The sequence below is a fragment of the Nerophis lumbriciformis genome, linkage group LG16 (assembly GCF_033978685.3).
Source record: "Nerophis lumbriciformis linkage group LG16, RoL_Nlum_v2.1, whole genome shotgun sequence".
Taxonomy (NCBI): Eukaryota; Metazoa; Chordata; class Actinopteri; order Syngnathiformes; family Syngnathidae; genus Nerophis; species Nerophis lumbriciformis.
Genome location: NC_084563.2, coordinates 32,974,817 through 33,002,066, shown reverse-complemented (window position 1 = coordinate 33,002,066; position 27,250 = coordinate 32,974,817). Strand labels below are relative to the sequence as shown.

Sequence of the window (27,250 nt, the reverse complement as noted above, 5' to 3'; positions counted from 1 at the left end):
ACAACATATTTGATGTTCAAACTCATAAACTTCATTTTGTTTTGCAAATAATAATTAACTTCGAATTTCATGGCTGCAACACATGCCAAAGTAGTTGGGAAAGGGCATGTTCACCACAGTGTTACATGGCCTTTCCTTTTAACAACACTCAGTAAACGTTTGAGAACTGAGGAGACACATTTTTGAAGCTTCTCAGGTGGAATTCTTTCCCATTCTTGCTTGATGTACAGCTTAAGTTGTTCAACAGTCCGGGGGTCTCCGTTGTGCTATTTTAGGCTTCATAATGCGCCACACATTTTCAATGGGAGACAGGTCTGGACTACAGGCAGGCCAGTCTAGTACCCGCACTCTTTTACTACAACAGCGTGGCTTGGCATTGTCTTGCTGAAATAAGCAGGGGCGTCCATGATAACGTTGCTTAGATGGCAACATATGTTGCTCCAAAACCTGTATGTACCTTTGAGCTTTAATGGTGCCTTCACAGATGTGTAAGTTACCCATGTCTTGGGCACTAATACACCCCCATACCATCACACATGCTGGCTTTTACACTTTGCGCCTATAACAATCCGGATGGTTCTTTTCCTCTTTGGTCCGGAGGACACGACGTCCACAGTTTCCAAAAACAATTTGAAATGTGGACTCGTCAGACCACAGAACATTTTTCCACTTTGTATCAGTCCATCTTAGATGAGCTCAGGCCCAGCGAAGCCGATGGCGTTTCTGGGTGTTGTTGATAAACGGTTTTCGCCTTGCTTAGGAGAGTTTTAACTTGCACTTACAGATGTAGCGACCAACTGTAGTTACTGACAGTGGGTTTCTGAAGTGTTCCTGAGCCCATGTGGTGATATCCTTTACACACTGATGTCGCTTGTTGATGCAGTACAACCTGAGGGATCGAAGGTCACGGGCTTAGCTGCTTACGTGCAGTGATTTCTCCAGATTCTCTGAACCTTTTGATGATATTACGGACCGTAGATGGTGAAATCCCTAAATTCCTTGCAATAGCTGGTTGAGAAATGTAGTTCTTAAACTGTTGGACAATTTGCTCACGCATTTGTTGACAAAGTGGTAACCCTCGCCCCATCCTTGTTTGTGAATGACTGAGCATTTCATGGAATTTACTTTTATACCCAATCATGGCACCCACCTGTTCCCAATTTGCCTGTTCACCTGTGGGATGTTCCAAATAAGTGTTTGATGAGCATTCCTCAACTTTATCAGTATTTATTGCCATCTTTCCCAACTTCTTTGTCACGTGTTGCTGGCATCAAATTCTAAAGTTAATGATTATTTGCAAAAAAAAAATGTTTATCAGTTTGAACATCAAATATGTTGTCTTTGTAGCATATTCAACTGAATATGGGTTGAAAATGATTTGCAAATCATTGTATTCCGTTTATATTTACATCTAACACAATTTCCCAACTCATATGGAAACGGGGTTTGTACATGAAAATAAAGAATGTGGGATTTACAATATTAACTACGAATGATAAAACACTGAATATTGACAACATATGAACGTCACTCACCCTCTCGATATATATTTTTAGGTTTTAAAATGTAATATCGGAAATTATCGGTATCGGTTTCAAAACTATCGGTATCGGTTTCAAAAAGTAAAATTTATGACTTTTTACAACGCTGCTGTGTACACGGACGTAGGGAGAAGTACAGAGCGCCAATAAACCTTAAAGGCACTGCCTTTGCGTGCCAGCCCAATCACATAATATCTACGGCTTTTCACACACACAAGTGAATGCAATGCATAGTTGGTCAACAGCCATACAGGTCACACTGAGGGTGGCCGTATAAACAACTTTAACACTGTTACAAATTTGCGCCACACTGTGAACCCACACCAAACAAGAATGACAAACACATTTCGGGAGAACATCCGCACCGTAACACAACATAAACACAACAGAACAAATACCCAGAACCCCTTGCAGCACTAACTCTTCCGGGACGCTACAATATACAACCCCCGCTACCCCATACTCCCCACCCCCACCCCCACCTCAACCCCACCCACTTCAACCTCCACATGCTCTCTCAGGGAGAGCATGCCCCAAATTCCAAGCTGCTGTTTTGAGGCATGTTAAAAAAAAATAATGCACTTTGTGACTTCAATAGTAAAAATGGCAGTGCCATGTTGGCATTTTTTTCCATAACTCGAGTTGATTTATTTTGGAAAACCTTGTTACATTGTTTAATGCATCCAGCGGGGCATCACAACAAAATTAGGCATAATAATGTGTATATATCGGTATCGGTTGATATCGGAATCGGTAATTAAGAGTTGGACAATATCGGAATATCGGATATAGGCAAAAAAGCCATTATCGGACATCTCTACTACGAACAATAAAACACTGAATATTGACAACGTCACTCACCCTCTCGATCGACATGTTTTACAATCAAGCGAAACGCAACAGAAATGCAACAAACAGTGAAATATTGTCAGAATAATTGTATATAAGTTATCAAACAACTTGTTTGCTTGCAGTTCAGGTTGCCCTGCGTGAAGACCGGTTGTCCTGGTTACTATCCACTGGTGCTTACAAAGCTGTCTTTGATCTTATCAAGCAAAAGGCGGACAGCTTGTAAACCTCTACTGTGTGCGATGGAGTGGGCTGTGGAGGTGTCGGTTTCTCAGATCTGGACAGCCACGGGAAGGGCCTTGTCAGGACCCGAAATCTACGAGCAGAGAGGGGGCAAACCTGACACCGCTCCAAGCACCCTTTGTTTGAACTGTTTATGACCCAGTGCAGCTGCTGCATAATGAGACCCCTCCCCTTAGAAGCAGCTACATAATCAGGGAATGCCCAAATAAATGGGGAGGCGCGAAACTTTTTCCTCAGAGCGTGGGGTGACACTGGTGCAGGTCCACGTGCTCTCCCCATGAGCTAAATTGAATCCCATCTCTGTTTGATTCCTTGCTTCTTGTCCTGTTTAATAGATGGTTCGGTGTTTGAACCTGACAAATATGAACGGGAATAAACCCACCTACAATCTGATAGATCTGATATATCACTAAGCTTTAGAACTTTTTTGTAAAAAATCTCCTTCCACGTCTGTCCCTGACACCCGCATTTCAGGCTGGCCGCTCTGGACACACTCTGTGGAAACGCTCCCCATGTCAGGTTCAGTTTGTTGCTCTAAGAGGCAGGTGTCAAACTCAAGGCCCGGGGGCCAGATCTGGCCCGTGACATCATTTTATCTGGCCCGCAAACACCTGGAAATGATATGTGTCAATAAAGTACTTCACATTTTCTCCCTGAATGTAATGGATTTTTTAAATTTTGACAGAAAAAATATACGTACTGCTTGAAATTGCATAACTTTTAAACTTTTTTAGTATCCAATACTGCAACAAATATTACAGAATATTATCATACTTTCCAAACATGTTTTTGTCTAAATAAAAATACTTCAGTTTATAGCAAACTACCCATCAAATTAATAAAAATGACGATAAATGTTATGATGTTCTTTACAGCATGTAAATTGAAAGAAAAAAAACTACTGTTTTTTGCGTTAAAATTCTGTTGACTGAGCTGCCAGTTTTTGACTGTAAAATCTTGTTTTTAACGGTGTATTACTGTAAATGGAAGGACGGTACATTTGTTTTTACGGGAGAAAAACTGGCAGTTAGATTGCCAGAATTAAAAAAAAGAACTTGTACTGTTTTTCCATTCAATGTCAAGTTAACACAAAAATTCTGGCAACTAAGCTGACTGTTTTTTTCCGTAAAACCCCACCCAAAAAAACCGTGGTACTGTTTTTTTATTTACTATAAAATGTTGTAAAAAAAATTAAAAAAACACTTTTATAGTAAAATGTTGTAAATGTTATTAAGTTTTTACTGTAAAATCAACAGTCTACTTAAAACAATTTATATAATTAATAATGAAATCCAGAGGCAAATTCATACATTATTCACTGTTCCAAGCGGCCCTCTGATGGCAACCATAACTGCCATGTGGCCCTTGACGAAAACAAGTGTGACGCCCCTGATGTACATCAACAATATCAATTTGTCTGAGTCGGCTGGACAGGACAGATTTAAAAAAAAATTAAAATAAAATGTTTCTAAATCATCAAGCAAAAAGCTGGAAGTGGTGGAAATGCCAACCCTCCCAAATGCAAACAGCTTGTTGCTCTAAGACACAGGTGTCAAACTCAAGGCCCGGGGGCCAGATCTGGTCCGCAAACACCTGGAAATTATGTGTCAATAAAGTACTTCACATTTTCTCCTTAAATGTAATGGATTTTTGACTGAAAAAATATATGTACTGCCATATTTGCGGTCCTCTCCAAGGTTTCTCATAGTCATTCACATCGACGTCCCACTGGGTTGTGAGTTTTTCCTTGCCCTTATGTGGGCTATGAACCGAGGATGTCATTGTGGCTTGTGCAGCCCTTTGAGACACTTGTGATTTAGGGCTATATAAATAAACATTGATTGACTGATTGATGATTACAACATATTACTGTAAATTGAAAAAAAAAACTGCAGTTTTTTGGCGTTAAAATTCTGTTGACTGAGCTGCCAGTTTTTGACTGTAAAATCTTGTTTGTAACGGTGTATTATTGTAAATGGAAAAGTTTTTACCGAAGAAAAACTGGCAGCTAAGATGCCAGAATAAATTTAAAAAAAAGAACTTGTACTGTTTTTCCATTCAATGTCAATTTAACACAAAAATTCTGGCAACTAAGTTGACAGTTTTTTCTGTAAAACCCCACCCAAAAAAAGAGTGGAACTGTTTTATTAATTTAACGTAAAATGTTGTAAAAAAATAAATTTTAAAACACAATTTTATAGTAAAATGTTGGAAAAGTAAAGTTTTTACTGTAAACTGTACTGCTTGAAATTACATACCTTTTAAACTTTTTCAGTATGCAATACTGCAACAAATATTACAGAATATTATCATACTTTCCAAACATATTTTTGTCTAAATAAAAATACTTCAGTTTACAGCAAACTACCCATCAAATTATTAAAAATGACAATACATGTTATGATGTTCTTTACAACATATTACTGTAAATTGGAAAAAAAAACTACTGTTTTTTTTAGTTAAAATTCTGTTTTTACGGAAGAAAAACTGGCAGCTAAGTTGCCAGAATAAAAAAAAAAGAACTTGTACTGTTTTTCCATTCAATGTCAATTTAACACAAAAATTCTGGCAACTAAGCTGACAGTTTTTCTGTAAAACCTCACCCAAAAAAAACAGTGGTACTGTTTGTTATTTAACGTAAAATGCTGTAAAAAAATGTAAAAAAAACCCACAATTTTATAGTAAAATGTTGTAAATGTAAAGTTTTTACTGTAAAATCGACAGTTTACTTAAACTGTACTGCTTGATATTGCATACTTTTGAAACTTTTTAGTATACAATACCACAACAAATATTGCAGAATATTATACTTTCCAAACATGTTTTTGTCTAAATAAAAATATTTCAGAAAACAGCAAACTAGCCATCAAACTAATAAAAAGGACAATAAATGTTACGTCGTTCTTTACAGCATTTTACTGTAAATTGAAAAAGAAATACTGTTTGTCGCGTTAAAATTCTGTTGACCAGTTTTTGACTGTAAAATCTTGTTTTTAACGGTGTATTACTGTAAACGGAAAGACGGTACATTTGTTTTTACGGAAGAAAAACTGCTAAATTGCCAGAAAAAAAAACTTGTACTGTTTTTCCATTCACAATATAATGTTGTGAAAACCAATGTCAATTTAACACAAAAATTCTGGCAACTAAGCTGAGTTTTTTCCGTAAAACCTCACCCAAAAAAACAGTGGTACTGTTTTTTTATATAACGTAAAATGTTGTAAAAAATGTAAAAAAAAAACACAATTTTATAAATGTAAAGTTTTCACTGTAAAATCGACAGTTTACTTAAACTGTACTGCTTGATATTGCATACTTTTTAAACTTTTTAGTATACAATACCGCAACAAATATTGCAGAATATTATACTTTCCAAACATGCTTTTGTCTAAATAAAAATATTTCAGAAAACAGCAAACTACCATCAAACTAATAAAAATGACAATAAATGTTATGTCGTTCTTTACAGCATTTTACTGTAAATTGAAAAAAACCTACTGTTTGTCACGTTAAAATTCTGTTGACCAGTTTTTGACTGTAAAATCTTGTTTTTAACGGTGTATTACTGTAAACGGAAAGACGGTACATTTGTTTTTACGGAAGAAAAACTGGCAGCTAAATTGCCCGAAAAAAAAACTTGTACTGTTTTTCCCATTCACAATATAATGTTGTAAAAACCAATGTCAATTTAACACAAAAATTCTAAACTGCCAGATTTTTCAGTAAAACCCCACCCAAAAAACAATTGTACTGTTTTTCTATTTACCGTAAAATGTTGTAAAAAACAAAACAAAAAAAAACACTATTTTACAGTAACATTTTGTAAATGTAAAGTTGTACTGTAAAATGGACAGTCTACTTAAAGAAATGTATAGAATTAATAATGAAATCCAGAGGCAAATTCATACATTATTCACTGTTACAAGCGGCCCTCTGATGGCAGCCATAACTGCGACATTGGCTTCTTGGAGCCTTCATTTAATATTCTGTGTCAAATGCATCAATTTAAAGGAGGCCCATCCATGAAATTTCTTTACTTTCATTTAATTTTGGGGTGTAAGGCACTCCCCCCCACCCCTCACTTTAACACCCTTTTCACACCACACCCATGACCCCCCATGTGCAGACATGGGGTCAAGCTCCAAAGATCACAGAGAGTCGAGCCAGACGACACAAGAGAGAAAAAAGCAGGGGAGGCGGAAGCCCTGAAATCAAAAAAAAAAAAAAGCGGGCCAAATAGTCTCAGCTCCGGGCCGCCTCCTTTAGAAGGTCTGTGTGCGCGGAAGTCGGGGAGCACTCTTGCAGAAACGTGAGCCCGGCGAAATTTAAATGAGGAAGAGGCATCGAAAGAGACAGAGGGAGAATGGGGCGAGAGGAGGGGGGGCGAGAGAGGACAATAGTGGGGAAATGGGATAAGAATGAGATGGACCTAGGTAGTAGGGCGGGGGTGCTGAGGCTGCAGGTTAAGATAATGTGAAGATCTGAAGAGATTTGCGGCAAACCCTTTTATTCATTTTTTGATTACTTTCATTTCGCCCCTTCCTTCTCCCCTGTATGTTTGTTTTTGGCATTAGTGTGTGTGCGTGTGTGTGTGTTCTTGTATTTCTGCCCTTCTTGAGACATCAACAAGGAAAAGTACCTTCTGTATGAGGACCGGGGAACAAGATAAGACCCGAATCATGGTCCCAATACGGAAAACCATTGCATCTAATAGAGAGCCAAATACTAGAGTCCGTGAACATTGCTCCAAAGTCAGGATTTTTTTTTGTTGATTTAATGTGCATACCAAAGTAAACATTGACAGGTGCAAAGGCAGCAATATATGATAAAACAAGCTAAAGAAGGACTTCCCTATTCATCCCCGGAAAAACTCGCCAGGTGAACAGCCGATTTTACTAATTCCAGTGCTGACGTAAGACCACCCACGTCCCATATGTGACCATAGGATGAACAAATACACTACGCTACTAAGACTAGAGATATCCCGATCCAGGTTTTTGCACTTCCGATCCGATACCGATATTGTTTTTGCACTTCCGATCTGATATCGATACTGACCGATACTGGCCTATCCAAGCATGTATTACAGTTTAAAGTTATTTAGCCTACTTAGTTGTCAGAATCATGTTGAAAAGGGTTTTAGTACTCTTGATACAACTAGCCAGCTGAATTAGGGGAGTTTGAATAATACACAATGGTTGGTAACAAGAAACTGACCTGTTTATTCAAGGATAAACACAAAACAGACAAAATTATACATGACAAACAGAAATGGCAACGAGGGCTGGGCGATATGGCCTTTTTTAATATTGCGATATTGTAAGGCCATATCGTGATACACGATATATGTCTCGATATTTTGCCTTAGCCTTGAATGAACACTTGATGCATATAATCACAGCAGTATGATGATTCTATGTGTCTACATGAAAACATTCTTCTTTATACTGCATTAATATATGCTACTTTTAAACTTTCACGCAGAGAAGGAAATCACAACAAAAAAAATCACTATCTTTTTCATACGGTGTTGATGTGGAAATTTTTGCCTCGGCATTTTGATGGTGTGGACGTGTGGCACCGAATGGAGATAAGCGTCTCGACAGACGTTACAATATTTGAACAATGATGACGAAAACTGTTTTCTCTGTCGTGTCCGTGTGTCGAAAATTGTTATGCGCTTATTTTTTTATTTGATTTTGTGCGTGGCATAGATTTGCCGTGCGCAGAGGACGCTTGAGCAGTGCGCAATTGCACAGGCGCGCACCTTAGAGGGAACGTTGCTCGCACGGCTCCGCTAGCATCACAGCTAACGTTAGCCATGTTGCTACCTTTCTGCTCGGGGAGGGTGTATACGTATGTGACGTATGACGTGACAGTATGTGACGTGAGTAAGAAGGTGCGCTTGCTGTCTGTGAGAGGGAGACACTGAAAAGAGTGAGAAGAGCCTGTCGTGTAATGCCAGCAGCTAAAAGCAACTGCGTGAAAATCCACAGTCCTGTGGATGTGTTGAAGGTGTGCTGGAAAATGCGGAAAGGAAATTAGGGAGCAGCAGAAAAGTGGAATGTATTATTTAAATCGGTGCGTTGGAAAACACGGACCGGAGCTTTTTTTAAACTGGATCTGGATCGGCATTTTCCCATGCCTTGCCGATACGCATTTTTTGGCAAATATCGGCGGCCGATCCGATCCAAATATCGGATCGGGACATCCCTAACTAAGACTATAGTGGTCATTAACAGTTGGCTTCTACAGCTGGGTTGCCCAAAGTGCGGCGCAGGGGCCATCTGTGGTCCGTGACTCCTTTGTCATCGGCCTTAAGCACATCACAAAAAAACAAAAAATAAACTCCAAAGACATGCACCTGGGGATAGGTTGATTGGCAACACTAAATCGTCCCTAGTGTGTGAATGTGAGTGTGAATATTGTCTGTCTATCTGTGTTGGCCCTGTGATGAGGTGGCGACTTGTACAGGGTGTACCCCGCCTTCCGCCCAAATGCAGCTGAGATAGGCTCCAGCACCCCCCCGTGACCCCAAAAGGGACAAGCGGTAGACAATGGATGAATGGATAAAGATCTCATTTGCGCCCCTGGTGGTGAAATCTATCAAAATGAGGGTGGTCCCAAAAAGGAGGGATTTTTCAAATTGACTGTGTGTCGGTTTTAAAAGTGCTCCCCCTCTGGTCAACATATGAAATAACAAGTGTGTGTAAGAAATTGAAATGCGCCCCCTTTGGCCAAAATTAATTAAAAAATAAAAATAAAAATGTATATTGAGACATACTGTAACAACTTGAAGTAAATAATGAAGAATAAAAACCTATTACAACCAAAAAATTAAAAATGATTAAAAGCAGTCTTTTTCTCACAATGTGTCGACTTTTTTCTTATAAAATTGGGAACAATTTCTCATATTCTTTCTGTTTCTGTAATATTGCAATATTTTCTCGTACAATTATTACTTTTCTATGTAAAATTGTTGCTTTTTAATGCAAAATGGTGACATTTGTCATATAAAATTCTGACTTGTATCACAATATTGCCAATTTTTTGTGACATTTTTTGACTAAAATGATGACTTTTGACATAATTTTAAGTAAGTAAAATTCCGATTATTATTGTAATATTGCCAAAATTAAAAAAAAAAGTCTTATAAAATTGTGACTTTTGTCAAGTAAAAGACTATTTTCATAAAATTGCCAACATTTTAAGTTTTTCTTGTAAAATTCCAACTTTTATCATAACATTCTTTTTTTTTTTTTTTTTTTTTCCAGGCAATGACATAAAAAAATACAAAGTTGACAACACATAATAACATAAATTAATATAGTGCAAAAGGTAATGTACAGTATGTAATGCATGATTGTCCAGTTTTGCCAGAAAGGGAGTAGGAAGAAGATAACTTATTTAATCCCACCCCAGTTCTCCATTCAGTGATTATTCACATGAGTTTCACTCTTACTTTGTTCAAGGATTATAATACAGATGTTGTATCATCGTGGCATTACCACAGGTAACAATAATTATTACACTGTAACAGTAATTTGTATCAACAATGTAGGAATAATGAATATACCAACAATGGTAATAGACAACATAGCAATAATGGTAAGGAAACATTGAGCACATGATAACACTTTGAGACAGAGTACAGCAGCAGGTCAAATTAAAGACCCTTATCTTTATTTTTGAACCAGACCCCATGTTGGTATAATAGTTTAAATCGATTAATAGTTTGGCATTGCTTGTGTTGTAAGTCCAGTTTGTTCCATAGTTTTACTCCGCATACAGACACACAAAAACGTTGCATTGCACAAATGTTCAGTTTTTCTTGTAAAATTTTGATTTGCGTTGAGTAAAATTACAACTTTTATTATAATACTGCCAAAATTCTAAGTTTTTCTTGTGAAATTGTGACCTTTTTCTTGTGAAATTCCAACTCATTTTTCACAACAAGCTTTTTTATATTTGCATAGTATGTATGTATTGTTAATGTTGTCAATACACATCTTTATATATCTAGAAAGGCTGGTCCTAAAGAGGGAGGCATTTTTCTCAGGTCTCAAGAAGGTAACTAATACAAGAATGTGTGTGTGTGTGTGTGTGTGTGTGTGTGTGTGTGTGTGTGTGTGTGTGTGTGTGTGTGTGTGTGTGTGTGTGTGTGTGTGTGTGTGTGTGTGCAGCACATGCATGCTGATTAGAGGGGGAATATTTTATAAACACAAATTTACACACAGACGCCGTGTGCATATCAACACACAATACACACAAACATACTTAAAGATGCATCAGAGAAGAGAGCAGCTGACCAGACGGTGAGGTGAATGTAAAGTGACCAGAAAATGGCAGACAACGATGCCACACACACACACACACACACACACACACGTACACACACACACGCACACGTTCATTGTGCTAATAGTGCGGTCCAAAGTTGAACAATAAATCAACACACCTGAATGGAGGTCATGACCGACTTCCAAGTTGAGTGAAATGCAATTGTCTCCATCCTGCTGCCCCCCGCCCAGGATCATCCAGTTCTCCAGACCGTCCGAATCAGACTCGGACTCCCATTCGGACTCCGACTCTGAAGTGGAGCTGCTGGAATCCACCAACACTGGGGCACTGACTGCCACAGTTTTAAGGGATGCCTGTGTAGCAGATGAAGATATGAATTAGTGTCGTCGAAAATGTGTTTCGATACTTTTCGGTACTTTTGAAAACTTTTCTAAATAAAAGGGACCACAAAAATGTCATTATTGGCTTTATTTTAACAAACAATCTTAAGGTGCTTTAAACATATGTTCCTTATTTCAATGTTGTCCTTAAATAAATTAGTAAACATACAAGACAACTTGTCTTTTAGTAGTAAGTAAACAAACAAAGATTCCTAATTAGTCTGCTGACATATGCAGTAACATATTGTGTCATTTATCTACCTATTATTTTGTCAACATTATTAAGGACAAGTGGTAGAAAATGAATTATTAATCTACTTGATCATTTACTGTTAATATCTGCTTACTTTCTCTTTTAACATGTTCTATCTACACTTCTGTTAAAATGTAATAATCACTTATTCTTCTCTTCTTTGATACTTTACATTAGTTTTGGATGATACCACAAACTTAGGTATCGATCCGATACCAAGTAGTTACAGGATCATACATTGGTCATATTCAAAGTCCTCATGTGTCGAGGGACATATTTCCTGACTTTATAAACATAATATACATTTAAAAAAAAAAACGAAAAATTTTGTGATGCTAAAAAATATGGATGTAATTATAGTAGTATGGACTGGATACGCTCCTGTACTTGGTATCATTACAGTGGATGTCAGGTGTAGATCCACCAATGGCGTTTGTTTACATTTTGACGCCGGTGAGCTACGGTGTGTAGTGAAGCATGTTTAGCTATTCCTCGTCCTGCAGGGATGATACTTGTAAGAAACTTACTTTACTTGTCGCCATGGAAACAAGGATGAGTGATTTAGAAGTAGCTACAACACTGCAGACTGCGGATGGACTTTAGCCATGTCTTTAAACACCTCTTCCTGATGGCGTTTCAGTGTTATAGCTTCACCTTTATCGTTAGTTTTTAAGCCAAAATGCGTCCATTCCCCCTTTTCTGTCTACACACTGTGTCTGCTTGCAAATACTCCGTGATTGTGCGCTGCCGAACATGCTCCTCTGCACGTATTTTCCGGACAATAAAGCGCACTTAAAATCCTTTCATTTTCTCAAAAATCGCCAGTGCGCCTTATAACCCGGTGCGCCTAATGTACGGAATAACTCTGGTTGTGCATACCGACCTCGAAGCAATTTTATTTGCTACATGGTGCAATGATAAGTGTGACCAGTGGATGGCAGTCACACATAAGAGATATGTGTAGGCTGCAATATGACGCCAGTAAACAACACCAAAATGTTAAATGTTCCATTGAAAATAAAGAACATTACACATGGCACTCAATAATCTGTCAAAATGTTTTAGTGTGACTTTGAAGCCGCACCGCTTGATGGATTGCCGGCCCATTACGGTTACCGTAGTCAGACATACAAGTATTACTATGGTGTGTGTATAAGGACCGCAAAATGGCACCTATTAGCAGACATATTATCTGATGTTTTGTTTCACAATATTATGCAAAACCAACTTTTCTTACCTTTTGGTACCTGCTGATGTGTATTGGAGATCTACATAAATTCTGAAGATTTACGACCGTCCTCCATTGTAGTCCGTGCCAACACCGTAGTCGATAAGTTTCTTCTTTTTCTCTATCTTCTTGTTATGGGGTATTCACCCTCTGCTGTTGCCATTTCTAATATAATGTAGCGTAAAGTTCTAAAATATATCTCGCTATGGAAGCGCTAAAAACTACCGGTGTAGTGAGTGTACATTATTCACCCAAAGAACTTTAGTTATTAGAGAGTTCCGGTCGGACGGTTTTTCACGGGGACACATTTCCGGCATTGTTGTTGCACTAGTGGCTGCTTCGTAATTGATTGAAGTAAAGTCTGAATGTCATTAAAACAGTTAGCTCTAGGGATGATGTTTGATAAGAAATTATCGAGTTCGAGGCCATTATCGAATCCTCTTATCGAACCGATTCCTTATCGATTCTCTTATCGAATCCAGATAGGTTGTTGTACCGGTATATGGAAAAAAAAACACAATATTTGGTTTAACAAAAGCTCACTTTTATTTTATAAGAAAAAAATCTAATAAAAAAAAATATATATTGACTGTTACCCCCCTAAAAAAATATATATATATATATATTAACTGTTGTTAACCAAAGTACCGTATTTTCCGCACTATAAGGCGCACCTAAAAACCACAAATCTTCTCAAAAGCTGACAGTGCGCCTTATAACCCGGTGCGCTTTATATATGGATAAATATTAAGATTCATTTTCATAAAGTTTAGGTCTCGCAACTACGGTAAACAGCCGCCATCTTTTTTCCCCGTAGAAGAAGCGCGCGGTGCATGCTGGGATATGTGACGTTTCATTTCCATTTGTGTGTTTATGTAAAGACCCCAAAATGGCTCCTATTAAGTGTGTTGTCTGTCTAATTATAAATAATGCAGACGAGGCGTGTTAACTGAGTTCTCAACGTTTTCTCACAGCGTGCTCATAACCACATTCGAACTCCCAGCATACAACAACGCTTCTCAGGGCTACCGCGCATGCTCGTAACTATCGTTGCATGCTGGGTAGTGTAGTTGTTATATTTGCTAGCTCATAACAGCACATTGAGAGACACGCTTACGCGCTTAATTCAATACTCGCCGTCATTCCGGGTGGATTGACAAAAGACCTCCAGCCGCTAGATATTGGTGTCAACAGGGCATTCGAAGCTAGACTGCTAACTGCGTGGGAACTTCTCAGGGCTACCGCGCATGCTCGTAACTATCGTTGCATGCTGGGTAGTGTAGTTGTTATATTTGCTAGCTCATAACAGCACATTGAGAGACACGCTTACGCGCTTAATTCAATACTCGCCGTCATTCCGGGTGGATTGACAAAAGACCTCCAGCCGCTAGATATTGGTGTCAACAGGGCATTCGAAGCTAGACTGCTAACTGCGTGGGAACAATGGAAGACAGAAGGCGAACACACCTTCACTAAGACGAGGAGGCAGCGCCAGACGACGCCAACATCTGCCAGTGGATCGTAAATTTGCCCAACTTTTCACTTCGGACACCGAAGACGAAGGATTTACGAATGAAGAATAACTTCAGAAAGTGAGCGCTATGTTTATTTTGTGTGTTGTGACATTAACGTTCGAGCAACATTATGTTGCTATTGCTCTGCACTATTTTGAATTTTACTATGTTTGTGATTGCACATTTGCGTACATTTTGGGAGTGAACAGAGTTGTTAGAACGCTGGTTTTTAATATATTATTAAAGTTTGACTGACCTATCTGACTGTTTTTTTGACATTCCCTTTAGCGCAGCATAGGCGCGGCTTATAGTCCGGGGCGGCTTATTGGTGGACAAAGTTATGAAATATGCCATTCATTGAAGGTGCGGCTAATAATCCGGTGCGCCTTATAGTGCGGAAAATACGGTATATTAAGTGGGATTTTTCAGAAAAACAAAAGTAACACAAAAACAACCTGTCTCTGTGATCACTATAGGTGTATAAATAATAATATAGTGTTAAATAAAATCAGTCCCTTGGGCACAAAAATGAAAATAATACAGCTCTCCAAAAAGTGCACTTCTGCTGCTATTGGAACATACTAACTACACACACTATGACACTAAGAACACCACAGTCATCAATCAACAATTCTTCCCCCCTTACATGAGAGCGAAGCCTGGCAATAATTGCATATTGCCTGTTCTGCCCTCACTATACGTGTTGAGGTTATACAGCTTGGCAGACAGCTAACAAACAATCCAAAGCAGATGAATCCATTTAGGCTCTTTATTGTTATTGACCTTGCTTTGTCTTTTCTTATCTTTACTTTTGTCTTGCACTGGACTGTTACTTTTTTTTTTTTAAACTGAAATACACACAATGACAAATGTATAAGCTATGTGATTCAATTAACATACTGAAATGTAATAAACAATATGTAAATATTAGCTTCACACAAATATACAGTACTATCATCAAACAATGACTTCTGAGTGTTGAAACTATTTCGACGGTGGAAATATACGACTGGCAGCCGTTTTAAGTCCTCAAAACATACATTGAAACAGTGCACAAAAATCGTTTTTCAATAAACATCTTAGTATCAAACTTAACCACTTTCCACCTTAATATTGAGTTACATAAACAAGTTAAAAAGTTTACTTACAGACTTATCTTTTCCAAGGCTTGTAAGAGCTAACACAACTTGTCTACTTCTCAATTGTCTCAACCCGGAAGTGCCCAAACTAATGACGCGTAGTATTTTCATATCGCCACAAGGTGTCAGTAAGAGTCTACAATCAAAGAGGCATAACATTGCAGGTTCCACAGGACATTTCCTGTACGTGGGAAGGGATTCGTTCCCAAGAATTCGAATAAAGAACCAACTCTTTTTCTTTACTATAGTGGCCTTGATAATGGGAACCGGTTCTGAAAAAGGGATTCGAGTCCATGGAATCGGTTCTTTTCTTATCGAACAACCGGGAGAACCGATTTCGAACATCATCCCTAGTTCGCTCCATCTTTTGACACTTCTTCCACTCCCGATGACGGGGAGAAGACGATGTCGAAGGTGAGCCACGTAAATAAGACCGCCCACAAAACGGCGCATCCTGAAGCGACTGTCAGAAAGCGACTTGAAGATGATCTGTAAAACATCATCTATGCAACATTTTGACCAAAGAACCACCATTACATGTCATGTAGACCACAAGAAAGTGTTTTAAATTTAGAAAAAAAATCATAATATGACCCCTTTAATGCGCCTTATAATCCGGTGCACCTTTTCTATGAAAAAAACCTGACTAAACCCGCTCATCGGCAGTGCGCCTTATAATCCGGTGCGGCCTATGGTCCGGAAATTACGGCACTTCTTCCATATGTAACAGTCTAGGGATGTCACGGTATGAACTTTTCTTATCACAGTTATTGTGACCAAATTATCACGGTTATCATTCTTATTGGAATATTTTTAAACGTGCTCAAAATTTTCTACAAGTACTTATACTGAAATATTTTGTTTAAAAAAAAAACACAAACACATTCAAAATTATTTCTTTTGTAGAAGAAACATTATTGCAGATAAAAAAAACACTGTTTCATGGACCTCAAGTAGAAATTGAATGTGTATATGAACGCAACGAAAGCATTAGAAACAAAGTAATATGGCAGAAAAAAAAATAACGTAAATAAATAAAATAAACGTGAAAATTGTGCAAGATAGCACTTAAAGAATTTTGCAAGGTGGCACCCGATGGACATAAGACATAACTGCACTTGTTGTCCATATTGATAAAAATAGTGTTCATGTACGAGATCTAGTCTTAAACATTATGGCCTAAGTAATAATTAAGAATATTTTTTTTTACCAATATTGAAAACTACGATGATTAATCATATTAGGTAAAGCAGTGATGGGGTGTGAACGTGACGCCATCAAGTAATTTATAATGTCTAATAAAAAGGCTATAGATAAATGTTATCTATATATTTAAAAACAAACATTTGTGTTTTTGTTCATTACTAGTATCAACGTGTCATCTTTCTCTCATTGCACGATGCCTTTATCCCTCTTTTTACGTTTTGATAGAGGGAGGTATTTTTTTAAAGTTATGTACCGGTACATTAATATGTACATGTAGATGCTGTATCGGGACAGATCCATTAAGAGTTTGAGCAGAAATTTGTCGTACAGGAATTAACTATACACAATTAAACATTAACAAAATGCTGTGTCACAGTAATGGTTTTTAAAGTAAAACCTTTGTGACATGAAAAAACACAAGTAATGTAAAAAAATGTGGTGTTTACTTTTTGATATCAATATAAAACACAATAGCAGTTTGGCTAATGAAGATTAAGTCTAATAAACAAACGTTCTTCTCTAACAACACCAAGTGGTTCATTGCAACAGTTTGGCCAACAAAAACTAACAGGAGTGATACCTCTCACATCGAATACACAATCTTCACAACCTGCGTTCAATTCGATGAGATGACAAAACATTAAAGCTAGTATTGATGTTATTTGAACACTGATACAACATCCCAGTGAACAAACTACAGACTTTATAAACAAGTTGTGACAACGTTCACGACACATCACCTGCTGCATGTTTCCTCACGTCATTAACTCTCAGTCACAGCTGATGAAAGTTATATTGAGAAATTGAAAGCAACATAAAACAGGTTTCTCCTTCGCTGTGTATTTTAGAGTGTGTGACAAATTCTCCAATAATGTCCACAACTGTCGCCATCTAAGAACAGCAGTGTGCTCTTAAACGCACGCCGAGACTCCACGGAAATGAAGCGAGGGTAAATGAAGTTAAACCAAGCGTGCAACTCTGTTTACTCCGAGGGGATATCTCCATAGCAAAATCAGTGGAGTTGTGATCCCCCGTGTTTTTGTCAAACCGAACGACACATGTGCGCGTGCGCCAGCGCTGCTGTGACTCCATTTCCAGGAAGTAAGCAGTGTTGCCTAAAATGTATTCATAAATGACGGTTTTTCGTTAATTACAAATTTAAACAGGTATTACTAATTGTTGGGAATTTTACCGCGGTTTATCATTATACCGTTTACCGTTACATCTAGAGATGTCCGATATTATCGGGCGATAAATGCTTTAAAATGTAATATTGGAAATTATCAGTATCGGTTTCAAAAAGTAAAATTTATGACTTTTTAAAACGCCCTGTACGGAGTGGTACACGGACGCAGGGAGAAGTACAGAGCGGCAATAAACCTTAAAGGCACTGCCTTTGCGTGCCGGCCCAATCACATAATATCTACTACTTTTCACAGACACACACAAGTGAATGCAAAGCCATACAGGTCACACTGAGGGTGGCGGTATAAACAACTTTAACATTGTTACAAATATGCGCCACACTGTCAACCCACACCAAACAAGAATGACAAACACATTTCGGGAGAACATCCGCACCGTAACACAACATAAACACAACAGAACAAATACCCAGAATCCCTTGCAGCACTAACTCTTCAGGGACGCTACAATATTCAAGTTATTTTTTTCCATAACTTGAGTTGATTTATTTTGGAAAACCTTGTTACATTGTTTAATGCATCCAGCGGGGCATCACAACAAAATTAGGCATTTTTATTTTTGTTAATTTCACGACTGTATATATCGGTATCGGTTGATATCGGTATCGGTAATTAAGAGTTGGACAATATCGGAATATCGGATATCGGCATAAAAGCCATTATCGGACATCTCTAGCAAGTATGCTAACACCTTTACGAGTGTCTGTGTTAGTATTATTAACTTACAATAGCATTATTTTGTATTGTTTCAGTTTCACAAATTCCTCAGTAAATTCCCCGAAACGTCAACGTGGAGTTATTGAGTCTGTTTAGCTGATTATGCCCATGAAGATGACTTCTGTTTTGTTTGATCATCTATTTTACTGCCGTGTTACAGACACCGTTTGGAAACAATTAAGATATGGAAATAAACATTTACAGAATCTTCTGTGTAAATAAATCATTTCACAACATTTGTATATCTGCGGCTTATAGTCTGGTGAGGCTAGGAGATGGGTTTTTTTTTGTGAGTGCGGCTTATAGATCGGTGCACTCTATCGTCCAAAAACATTTATGTTGGCATGGCTTACAAAACATTTTTAGCACCACCTAGGGCTGGGCGATATATTGAATATACTTAATATATCGCGGGTTTGTCTCTAGAAAATGACTATATTGTGATATTTGAGTATACGTCCTCACGCAGTTGCTTTTAGCTGCAGGCATTACAATACAGGCTTTTCTCACTCTTTCTTGTCTTTCCTTCTCACAGAGACATAAAACAAGCGCACCTTCTTACATACGTCACATACTGTCGCGCGTGCAACGTCATACGCTCTCGCAGAGAGGTAGCGGCATGGTAACGTTAGCTGTGATGCTCACGGTGCGGTGCGAGTGGTAATACGAGAGAAAGAAGGTGCGAACCTGGTAACAAATGAAGGAAGAAGAATTAATTCCCAAGAAAAACAGCACGTGGTCCATCGTCTGGCGGTGGTTTGGCTTCAAGCGGGAATATGTTGAACAGACAACCGTCATTTGTCAAGTATGCGGCAAAAGCGTTGCTACAAAAAGTAGCAGCTCTACTAATGTGTAGCATCATTTGAAAAGTCACCCACTAGAGAATGAGGAATGCTTGAAACTCCGCATGTCAACAGCTCCATTCGGTGCCACACCAACAAAATGCCCAAGCAACCATTTCCAGATCAACACTGTATGAAAAAAATAGTCTAAAACAGAAGGAAATATCGTCCGCAGGAACCTACCACATAGCGAAGGACATACACTATTTGATTTCCTATTATGCAGCTTATTTTTATTTGACAGTTAGTGAAATATCTTGTGTGACATCATGCACAAAAGTGCACTTTATTTGTTTTAAACTATTGTAGTGGTGTTCTCATCAGCTGCTGCTCAATGGAAAATCCAAAACCAAACAGCCAAGACCAAAGGTAGACCGACTTCAGTACTCCCAAACCACCGGACTGACTGAGCCGTTCTCCCCTGAAGACCTCAATACCAGCATCAATGCCCTTAAGACCGGTAAAGCCATCGGCCAGGACAACATTTTCACTGAAGAGATCACACACTTTGGACCTCTGACACGGAAATGGATCCTCGACCTGATGAACAACTGCATGTTGGCAATAACCATTCCAAAGATCTGGAGAAAAAACAAAATCATAGCTCTTCTCAAACCGGGTAAAGATCCATCCCATGCAAAACGTTTCCGCCCAATCTCCCTGCTATGTCACCCATATAAACTCTTTGAGCGCTTGATCCTCAACAGGATGGCCCCAGTTGCTGAACCTGCCATCATCCCCCAACAAGCTGGATTCCGACCTGGCAAATCCACAACAAGCCAACTTCTGAATCTCACCCAACATATTGAGGATGGGTTTCAGAATGGACTGGTAACAGGTGCCGTCTTCGTCGATCTGTCTGCCGCGTACGACACTGTGAACCACCGTCTCCTCCTAAAAACGACCCTGGAGATGACAAAAGATCTGGCACTCACAGACCTCATTGGAGTCCTCTTGAAAGACAGGCACTTCTATGTTTCTTTAAACAACAAGCAAAGTCGCTGGCGACGACAGAAGAACGGCCTACCTCAAGGTAGTGTGCTGGCTCCACTACTGTATAACATCTATAACAACGACCAGCCAATGGACCAGAACACTGCACGATTCATATACGCTGACGACCTCTGTGTAACATCTCAAGAGAGTACGTTTGAAGCGGTAGAAGCAAACCTCACCTCAGCTCTAGATGAGCTACTCCTCTACTACGAGCAAAACCATCGACACGCAAACCCTGCAAAGACCCAAGTCTGCTCGTTCCATCTCAGGAACCGGGATGCAAACCGACCTCTTAACATCAAATGGTCTGGAACACCACTTGAGAATTGTACCAACCCTGTCTACCTTGGCGTAACCCTGGACCGCACACTCTCCTTCAAGGAACACATCAAAAACACCAAACTGAAAGTCAGCTCCCGAAACAACATCTTACAGAAACTGACAAATTCCAAATGGGGAGCCACAGCACACACACTAAGATGTACTGCTTTGGCCCTGTGCTATTCCTCGGCGGAGTCTGCATGTCCTGTCTGGGAGAGATCAACCCATGCCAAGAAACTCGACCCAGCACTGAACAACACCTGCCGCTTGATCACTGGTTGCTTGAAGCCTACCAACCTGAACAACCTACATCTCCTCGCTGGTATCGCCCCTGCAGACGTGAGACGGGAAGTTGCCAACCGAGTAGAGTTCACAAAAGCTACCAGTGATGAACGCCACCTCCTCTATGGACGTAAACCGTCAGCCCAACGTCTGAAGTCAAGGAGAAGCTTCCTCAGCAATGTCCAGCCCCTAACAACATCTCGGGAAGAAACCAGACTCCAGCTATGGACACAAAAATTAGAGAAAGACCCCCCTCCTATTGACATGGGAATCCCCCCTTTTGAAGATCTTCCCCCCGGGTCAGAAACACCATGGGTCCAGTGGAAGACACTTAACCGCCTGAGAACAGGAACAGGGCGATCAAAAGCTGCTATGGCCAGATGGGGCTACAAAACCGGCCTAACCCCCTGCGAATGCGGAGAAGAGGACCACACGATGCAGCACTGCCTTGTCTGTCCTCTGCTACTCAACCAGTGCAGCTTAAAAGATCTCGCAGAGTTCAACAACAATGCAAAAGACTGTGTAAAGAAATGGGAAACTGTCATATAACCACATGCTTCAAAGACACGAAAAGAAGAAGAAGTGGCGTTCTGTACAAAAAGTGCACTTTAATTTAGTGTTGTTTTGATATGTCATCTTAGTGACATCATGCACAAAAGTGCACTAATAGCTTGTTTTAAAATGTCTCTGACAATCTTGCACTTTCTGTTTTGAAATGAAATGAATGTTTGTGCCACTGCTTAATAACTGTTTAATAAATACTCTTTTGCTAAATTGACTTACCGTATTTTTCGGAGTATAAATCGCTCCAGAGTATAAGTCGCACCGGCCGAAAATGCACAATAAAGAAGGAAAAAAATATATATAAGTCGCACTGGAGTATAAGTCGCATTTCTTGGGGAAATTTATTTGATAAAAGCCAACACCAAGAATAGACATTTGAAAGGTAATTTAAAATAAATCAAGAATAGTGAACAACAGGCTGAATAAGTGTACGTTATATGAGGCATAAATAACCAACTGGTATGTTAACGTAACATATTATGGTAAGAGTCATTCAAATAACTATAACATATAGAACATGCTATACGTTTACCAAACAATCTGTCACTCCTAATCGCCAAATCCCATGAAATCTTATACGTCTAGTACAGGGGTCGGCAACCCGCGGCTCCGGAGCCGCATGCGGCTCTTTGATCACCCTGATGCGGCTCAGCAGCTTACTTTCTGAACCCCCCAATTTTCCCGTGAGACTTCCGGATTTTCAATGCCTCTCGCAGAAAACTCCCAGGATTAATATTCAACGATTTTCACCCCTACAGCTATAATAAGGGTGTGCCATGATGGTACAACATTTGACGCCCTCTATAATCTGTATTAACAGCATGCCAGCCCAACACTTGTTATACAATATACATCTTCTGCTTGCACACGTAAGAGACAGCAAGGCATACTTGGTCAACAGCCACACAGGTAACACTGACGGTGACCATATAAAACAACTTTAACACTCTTACTAATAATGCGCCACACTTTGAACCAAAACCAAACAAGAATGACAAACACATTTTGGGAGAACATTTGCACCTCAACACAACATAAACACAATAGAACAAACACCCAGAATCCCATGCAGCCCTGACTCTTCCGGGCTACATTATACACCCCCGCTACGACCAAACCCCGCCCCCACCCCAACCCTGCTCCCTCACACATCAACCCCCCCCCCCTCTCTGTGAGTCGGTTGAGGTGGGCGGGGTTTGGTAGCGGGGGTGTGTAATGTATCCCGGAAGAGTTAGGGCTGCATGGGATTCTGGGTATTTGTCCTGTTGTGTTTATGTTGTGTTACGGTGCAGATGTTCTCCCGAAATGTGTTTGTCATTCTTGTTTGGTGTGGGTTCACAGTGTGGCGCATTATTAGTAAGAGTGTTAAAGTTTTTTTTATACTGCCACCGTCAGTGTAACCTGTGTGGTTGTTGACTAAGTATGCCTTGCTGTTACCTACGTGAGCAAGCGAAAGTCCCATACAACGTGTGTCTGATTAGGCACGCTGGTTGTAGTGGGTGCTATATGCTGTACCATCACGGAACGCATGACATTGTCTAGCGCCATTCATTTAAAACTTGCGTACCGCACCAGCTTTCAAATTCCATATAAAGGTGTGGGCAGGGTGTCTGAGACCCCTGGTTTATACATAGCAAAAAAAAACCTTTGCATGCAGTGTTATTCCATTTAAAATTTCAAAATAATTTTGCGGCTCTCATTGTTATCTAAATATTATGAAACTGGTCAAAATGGCTCTTTGACTGGAAAAAGGTTGCCGACCCCTGGTCTAGTCTCTTACGTGAATGAGCTAAATAATATTATTTGATATTTTACGGTAATGTGTTAATAATTTCACACATAAGTCGCTCCTGAGTATAAGTCGCACCTCCGGCCAAACTATGAAAAAAAATGCGACTTATAGTCCGAAAAATACGGTAGTTGTGATTTCCCTCTCTGCATGAAAGTTTAAAATGAGCTTATATTAATGCAGTATGAAGAAGAATGTGTTAATGTAGACACATAGAATCATCATACTGCTGTGATTATATGCATCAAGTGTTCATTCAAGGCTAAGGCAAAATATGGAGATATATATCGTGTATCGTGACGTGGCCTAAAAATATCGAGATATTAATAAAAGGCCATATCGCCCAGCCCTAGCCCCACCCACAAACGTCGTTTACAACATGTGATCCACAGAAGTCAGCGTTTGTCAATATAATGCAGAACTGTGAAAATCTACCTGCTGGTCTGAGGTGGGCGTTTGCTTTCGAGGTTTCCCGCTACCCTTCAGGGCACAAACACCATTGTCATCATCATCATCATCAGAGCTGTCACTGTCAGAAAGGGTGATAACTTCGGGGCTGGAGTAAATGACCACGACCTCCTCAAACGGCGACAGTCTTGGAACTTGAGGTACTCCCCTTTTCTTCTTCTGTTTGACACCTTTTTTACTCTTGTGCTTGACTGTTTCAGAAGATGGCGCAGAGTTTGGAACTTTCCCGGTGACAACAGTCTCTGCGGCCTTTTCGGACACATGAAGCTCTCCATCTTGCTCCTTGGAAGAGTAGTGGAGCTGACCGTAGAGGCGGAACTCCAAATCGCTGGAGGCCTCGGACGCCTGGGACTCCTCACCGTCTCCCCGGTAGAGATCGTCCTCAAACTCCTGCCGGTCCTGATAGCTGCAGAACATTCTCCACAGGGAACCAGCCAGATCAGATGCACATGTGCAGACATGCACGCTGCCCGGGCCTCTGATATGAACAACTATCACAGCTGGGGAAGCGGTGACCTCCGTGGGCGAATCTGAAGACAGGAATGAACACAGAATAATTATATCACAACAGGAAGGATCCACCAAAACTTAAAAGGGAACATTATCACCAGACCTATGTAAGCGTCAATATATACCTTGATGTTGCAGAAAAAAGACCATATATTTTTTTAACCGATTTCCGAACTCTAAATGGGTGAATTTTGGCAAATTAAACGCCTTTCTAATATTCGCTCTCGTCACGTTGTGACGTCACATCGGGAAGCAAGCCGCCATTTTCTCAAACACCGAGTCAAATCAGCTCTGTTATTTTCCGTTTTTTCGACTGTTTTCCGTACCTTGGAGACATCATGCCTCGTCGGTGTGTTGTCGGAGGGTGTAACAACACGAACAGGGACGGATTCAAGTTGCACCAGTGGCCCAAAGATGCGAAAGTGGCAAGAAATTGGACGTTTGTTCCGCACACTTTACAGACGAAAGCTATGCTACGACAGAGATGGCAAGAATGTGTGGATATCCTGCGACACTCAAAGCAGATGCATTTCCAACGATAAAGTCAAAGAAATCTGCCGCCAGACCCCCATTGAATCTGCCGGAGTGTGTGAGCAATTCAGGGACAAAGGACCTCAGTAGCACGGCAAGCAATGGCGGCAGTTTGTTCCCGCAGACGAGCGAACTAAACCCCCTGGATGTCTTGGCTCACACCGTCCCTTATGCCACCGAAGAATATCGACCCTAGCTTCCCTGGCCTGCTGACATCAACTCCAAAACTGGACGGATCAGCTTTCAGGAAAAGAGCGCGGATGAGGGTATGTCTACAGAATATATTAATTGATGAAAATTGGGCTGTCTGCACTCTCAAAGTGCATGTTGTTGCCAAATGTATTTCATATGCTGTAAACCTAGTTCATAGTTGTTAGTTTCCTTTAATGCCAAACAAACACATACCAATCGTTGGTTAGAAGGCGATCGCCGAATTCGTCCTCGCTTTCTCCCGTGTCGCTGGCTGTCGTGTCGTTTTCGCTTGCATACGGTTCAAACCGATATGGCTCAATAGCTTCAGTTTCTTCTTCAATTTCGTTTTCGCTACCTGCCTCCACACTACAACCATCCGTTTCAATACATGCGTAATCTGTTGAATCGCTTAAGCCGCTGAAATCCGAGTCTGAATCCGAGCTAATGTCGCTATAGCTTGCTGTTCTTTCCGCCATGTTTGTTTGTGTTGGCTTCACTATGTGACGTCACAGGAAAATGGACGGGTGTTTATAACGATGGTTAAAATCAGACACTTTGAAGCTTTTTTTAGGGATATTGCGTGATGGGTAAAATTTTGAAAAAAACTTTGAAAAATACAATAAGCCACTGGGAACTGATTTTTAATGGTTTTAACCCTTCTGAAATTGTGATAATGTTCCCCTTTAACATCCAGGCCTAAAATCTATATAGCAATTAGGGTTGTACGGTATACCGGTATTAGTATAGTATCGCATTACTAATAAATCATATTCGGTACTATACCGCCTCTAAAAAGTACAGGCCCTTTCGAGCCCTGTATATTACATATACCGTATTTTTCGGACCATAGGGCGCACCGGATTATAAGGTGCACTGCCGATGAGCGGGTCTAGTCAGGTCTATTTTCATACAATAGGCGCACCGGATTATAAGGCACATCTCTTTTGTCCCACACGCCATCAGACAAGGGCTGGGCGATATGGCCTTTTATTAATCTCTCGATATTTTTAGGCCACGTCACGATACACGATATATATCTCGATATTTTGCCTTAGCTTTGAATGAACACTTGATGCATATAATCACAGCAGTATGATGATTCTGTGTCATTAAAAAATTATTCTTCATACTGCATTAATATATGCTACTTTTAAACTTTCACGCAGAGAGGGAAATTACAACTAAGTCAATTTAGCAAAAGTGTTTTTACTAAACAATTATTAAGCAGTGGCACAAACATTCATGTCATTTCAAAACAGAAAGTGCAAGATTATCAGACATTTTAAAACAAGCTATTAGTGCACTTTAGTGCATGATGTCACTAAGATGACATATCAAAACAACACTAAATTAAAGTGCACTTTTTGTACAGAACGCCACTACAATAGTTTAAAACAAATAAAGTGCATAATGTCACACAAGATATTTCAATAAGTGTCAAATAAAAATGAGCTGCATAATAGGAAATCAAATAGTGTATGTCCTTCTCTATGTGGTAGGTTCCTGCGGACATTATCTCCTTGTGTTGTTGACTATTTTTTTCATACGGTGTTGATCTGGAAATGGTTGCTTCGACATTTTGTTGGTGTGGCACCGAACGGAGATGTTGACATGCGGAGTTTCAAGCACTCCTCATTCTCTAGCGGGTGACTTTTCAAATAATGCTACTTTTTGTAGCAACACTTTTGCCGCATACATGACATATTACGGTTGTCTGTTCAGCATCTTCCCGCTTGAAGCCAAACCACCGCCAGACGATGGACCCGGTGCTGTTTTTCTTGGGAATTAATTCTTCCTCCATTTGTTACCACATTCGCACTCTCTCGTATTACCACTCGCACCGCTCTGCTAGCATCACAGCTAACGTTACCCATGTCGCTACCTCTCTGCTCAGCGAGAGGGTATGACGTTGCACGCGCGACAGTATGTGACGTATGTAAGAAGGTGCGCTTGTTTTATGTCTCTGTGAGAAGGAGACACAACAAATAATGAGAAGAGCATGTAGTGTAATGCCCGCAGCTAAAAGCAACTGCGTGAGAACTTATACTCCAATATCACGATATAGTCATTTTCTATATCGCACAGAGACAAACCCGCAGTATATTGAGTATATTCCATATATCGCCCAGCCCTACATCAGACTGTACAACTCCTCTCTGGGGGTTAGGGGGGATACTCG

The 27,250-nt window shown here is 39.8% G+C and overlaps 1 protein-coding gene across 1 annotated transcript in view; it reads right to left on the bottom strand.

Annotated features, from left to right (window-relative positions):
* Positions 1–27,250, bottom strand: part of zcchc7 (zinc finger, CCHC domain containing 7) — a 198,174-nt gene that overhangs the window by 162,642 nt on the left and 8,282 nt on the right. Inside the window, exons 2-3 of the mRNA XM_061977031.1 lie at positions 23,806–24,368; positions 11,092–11,287 (exon numbers count right to left, since the gene is read on the bottom strand). Coding sequence (XP_061833015.1) covers positions 11,092–11,287; positions 23,806–24,255 — 646 coding nt within the window. The 5' untranslated portion in view covers positions 24,256–24,368. The remainder of the gene's footprint in view (positions 1–11,091; positions 11,288–23,805; positions 24,369–27,250) is intronic.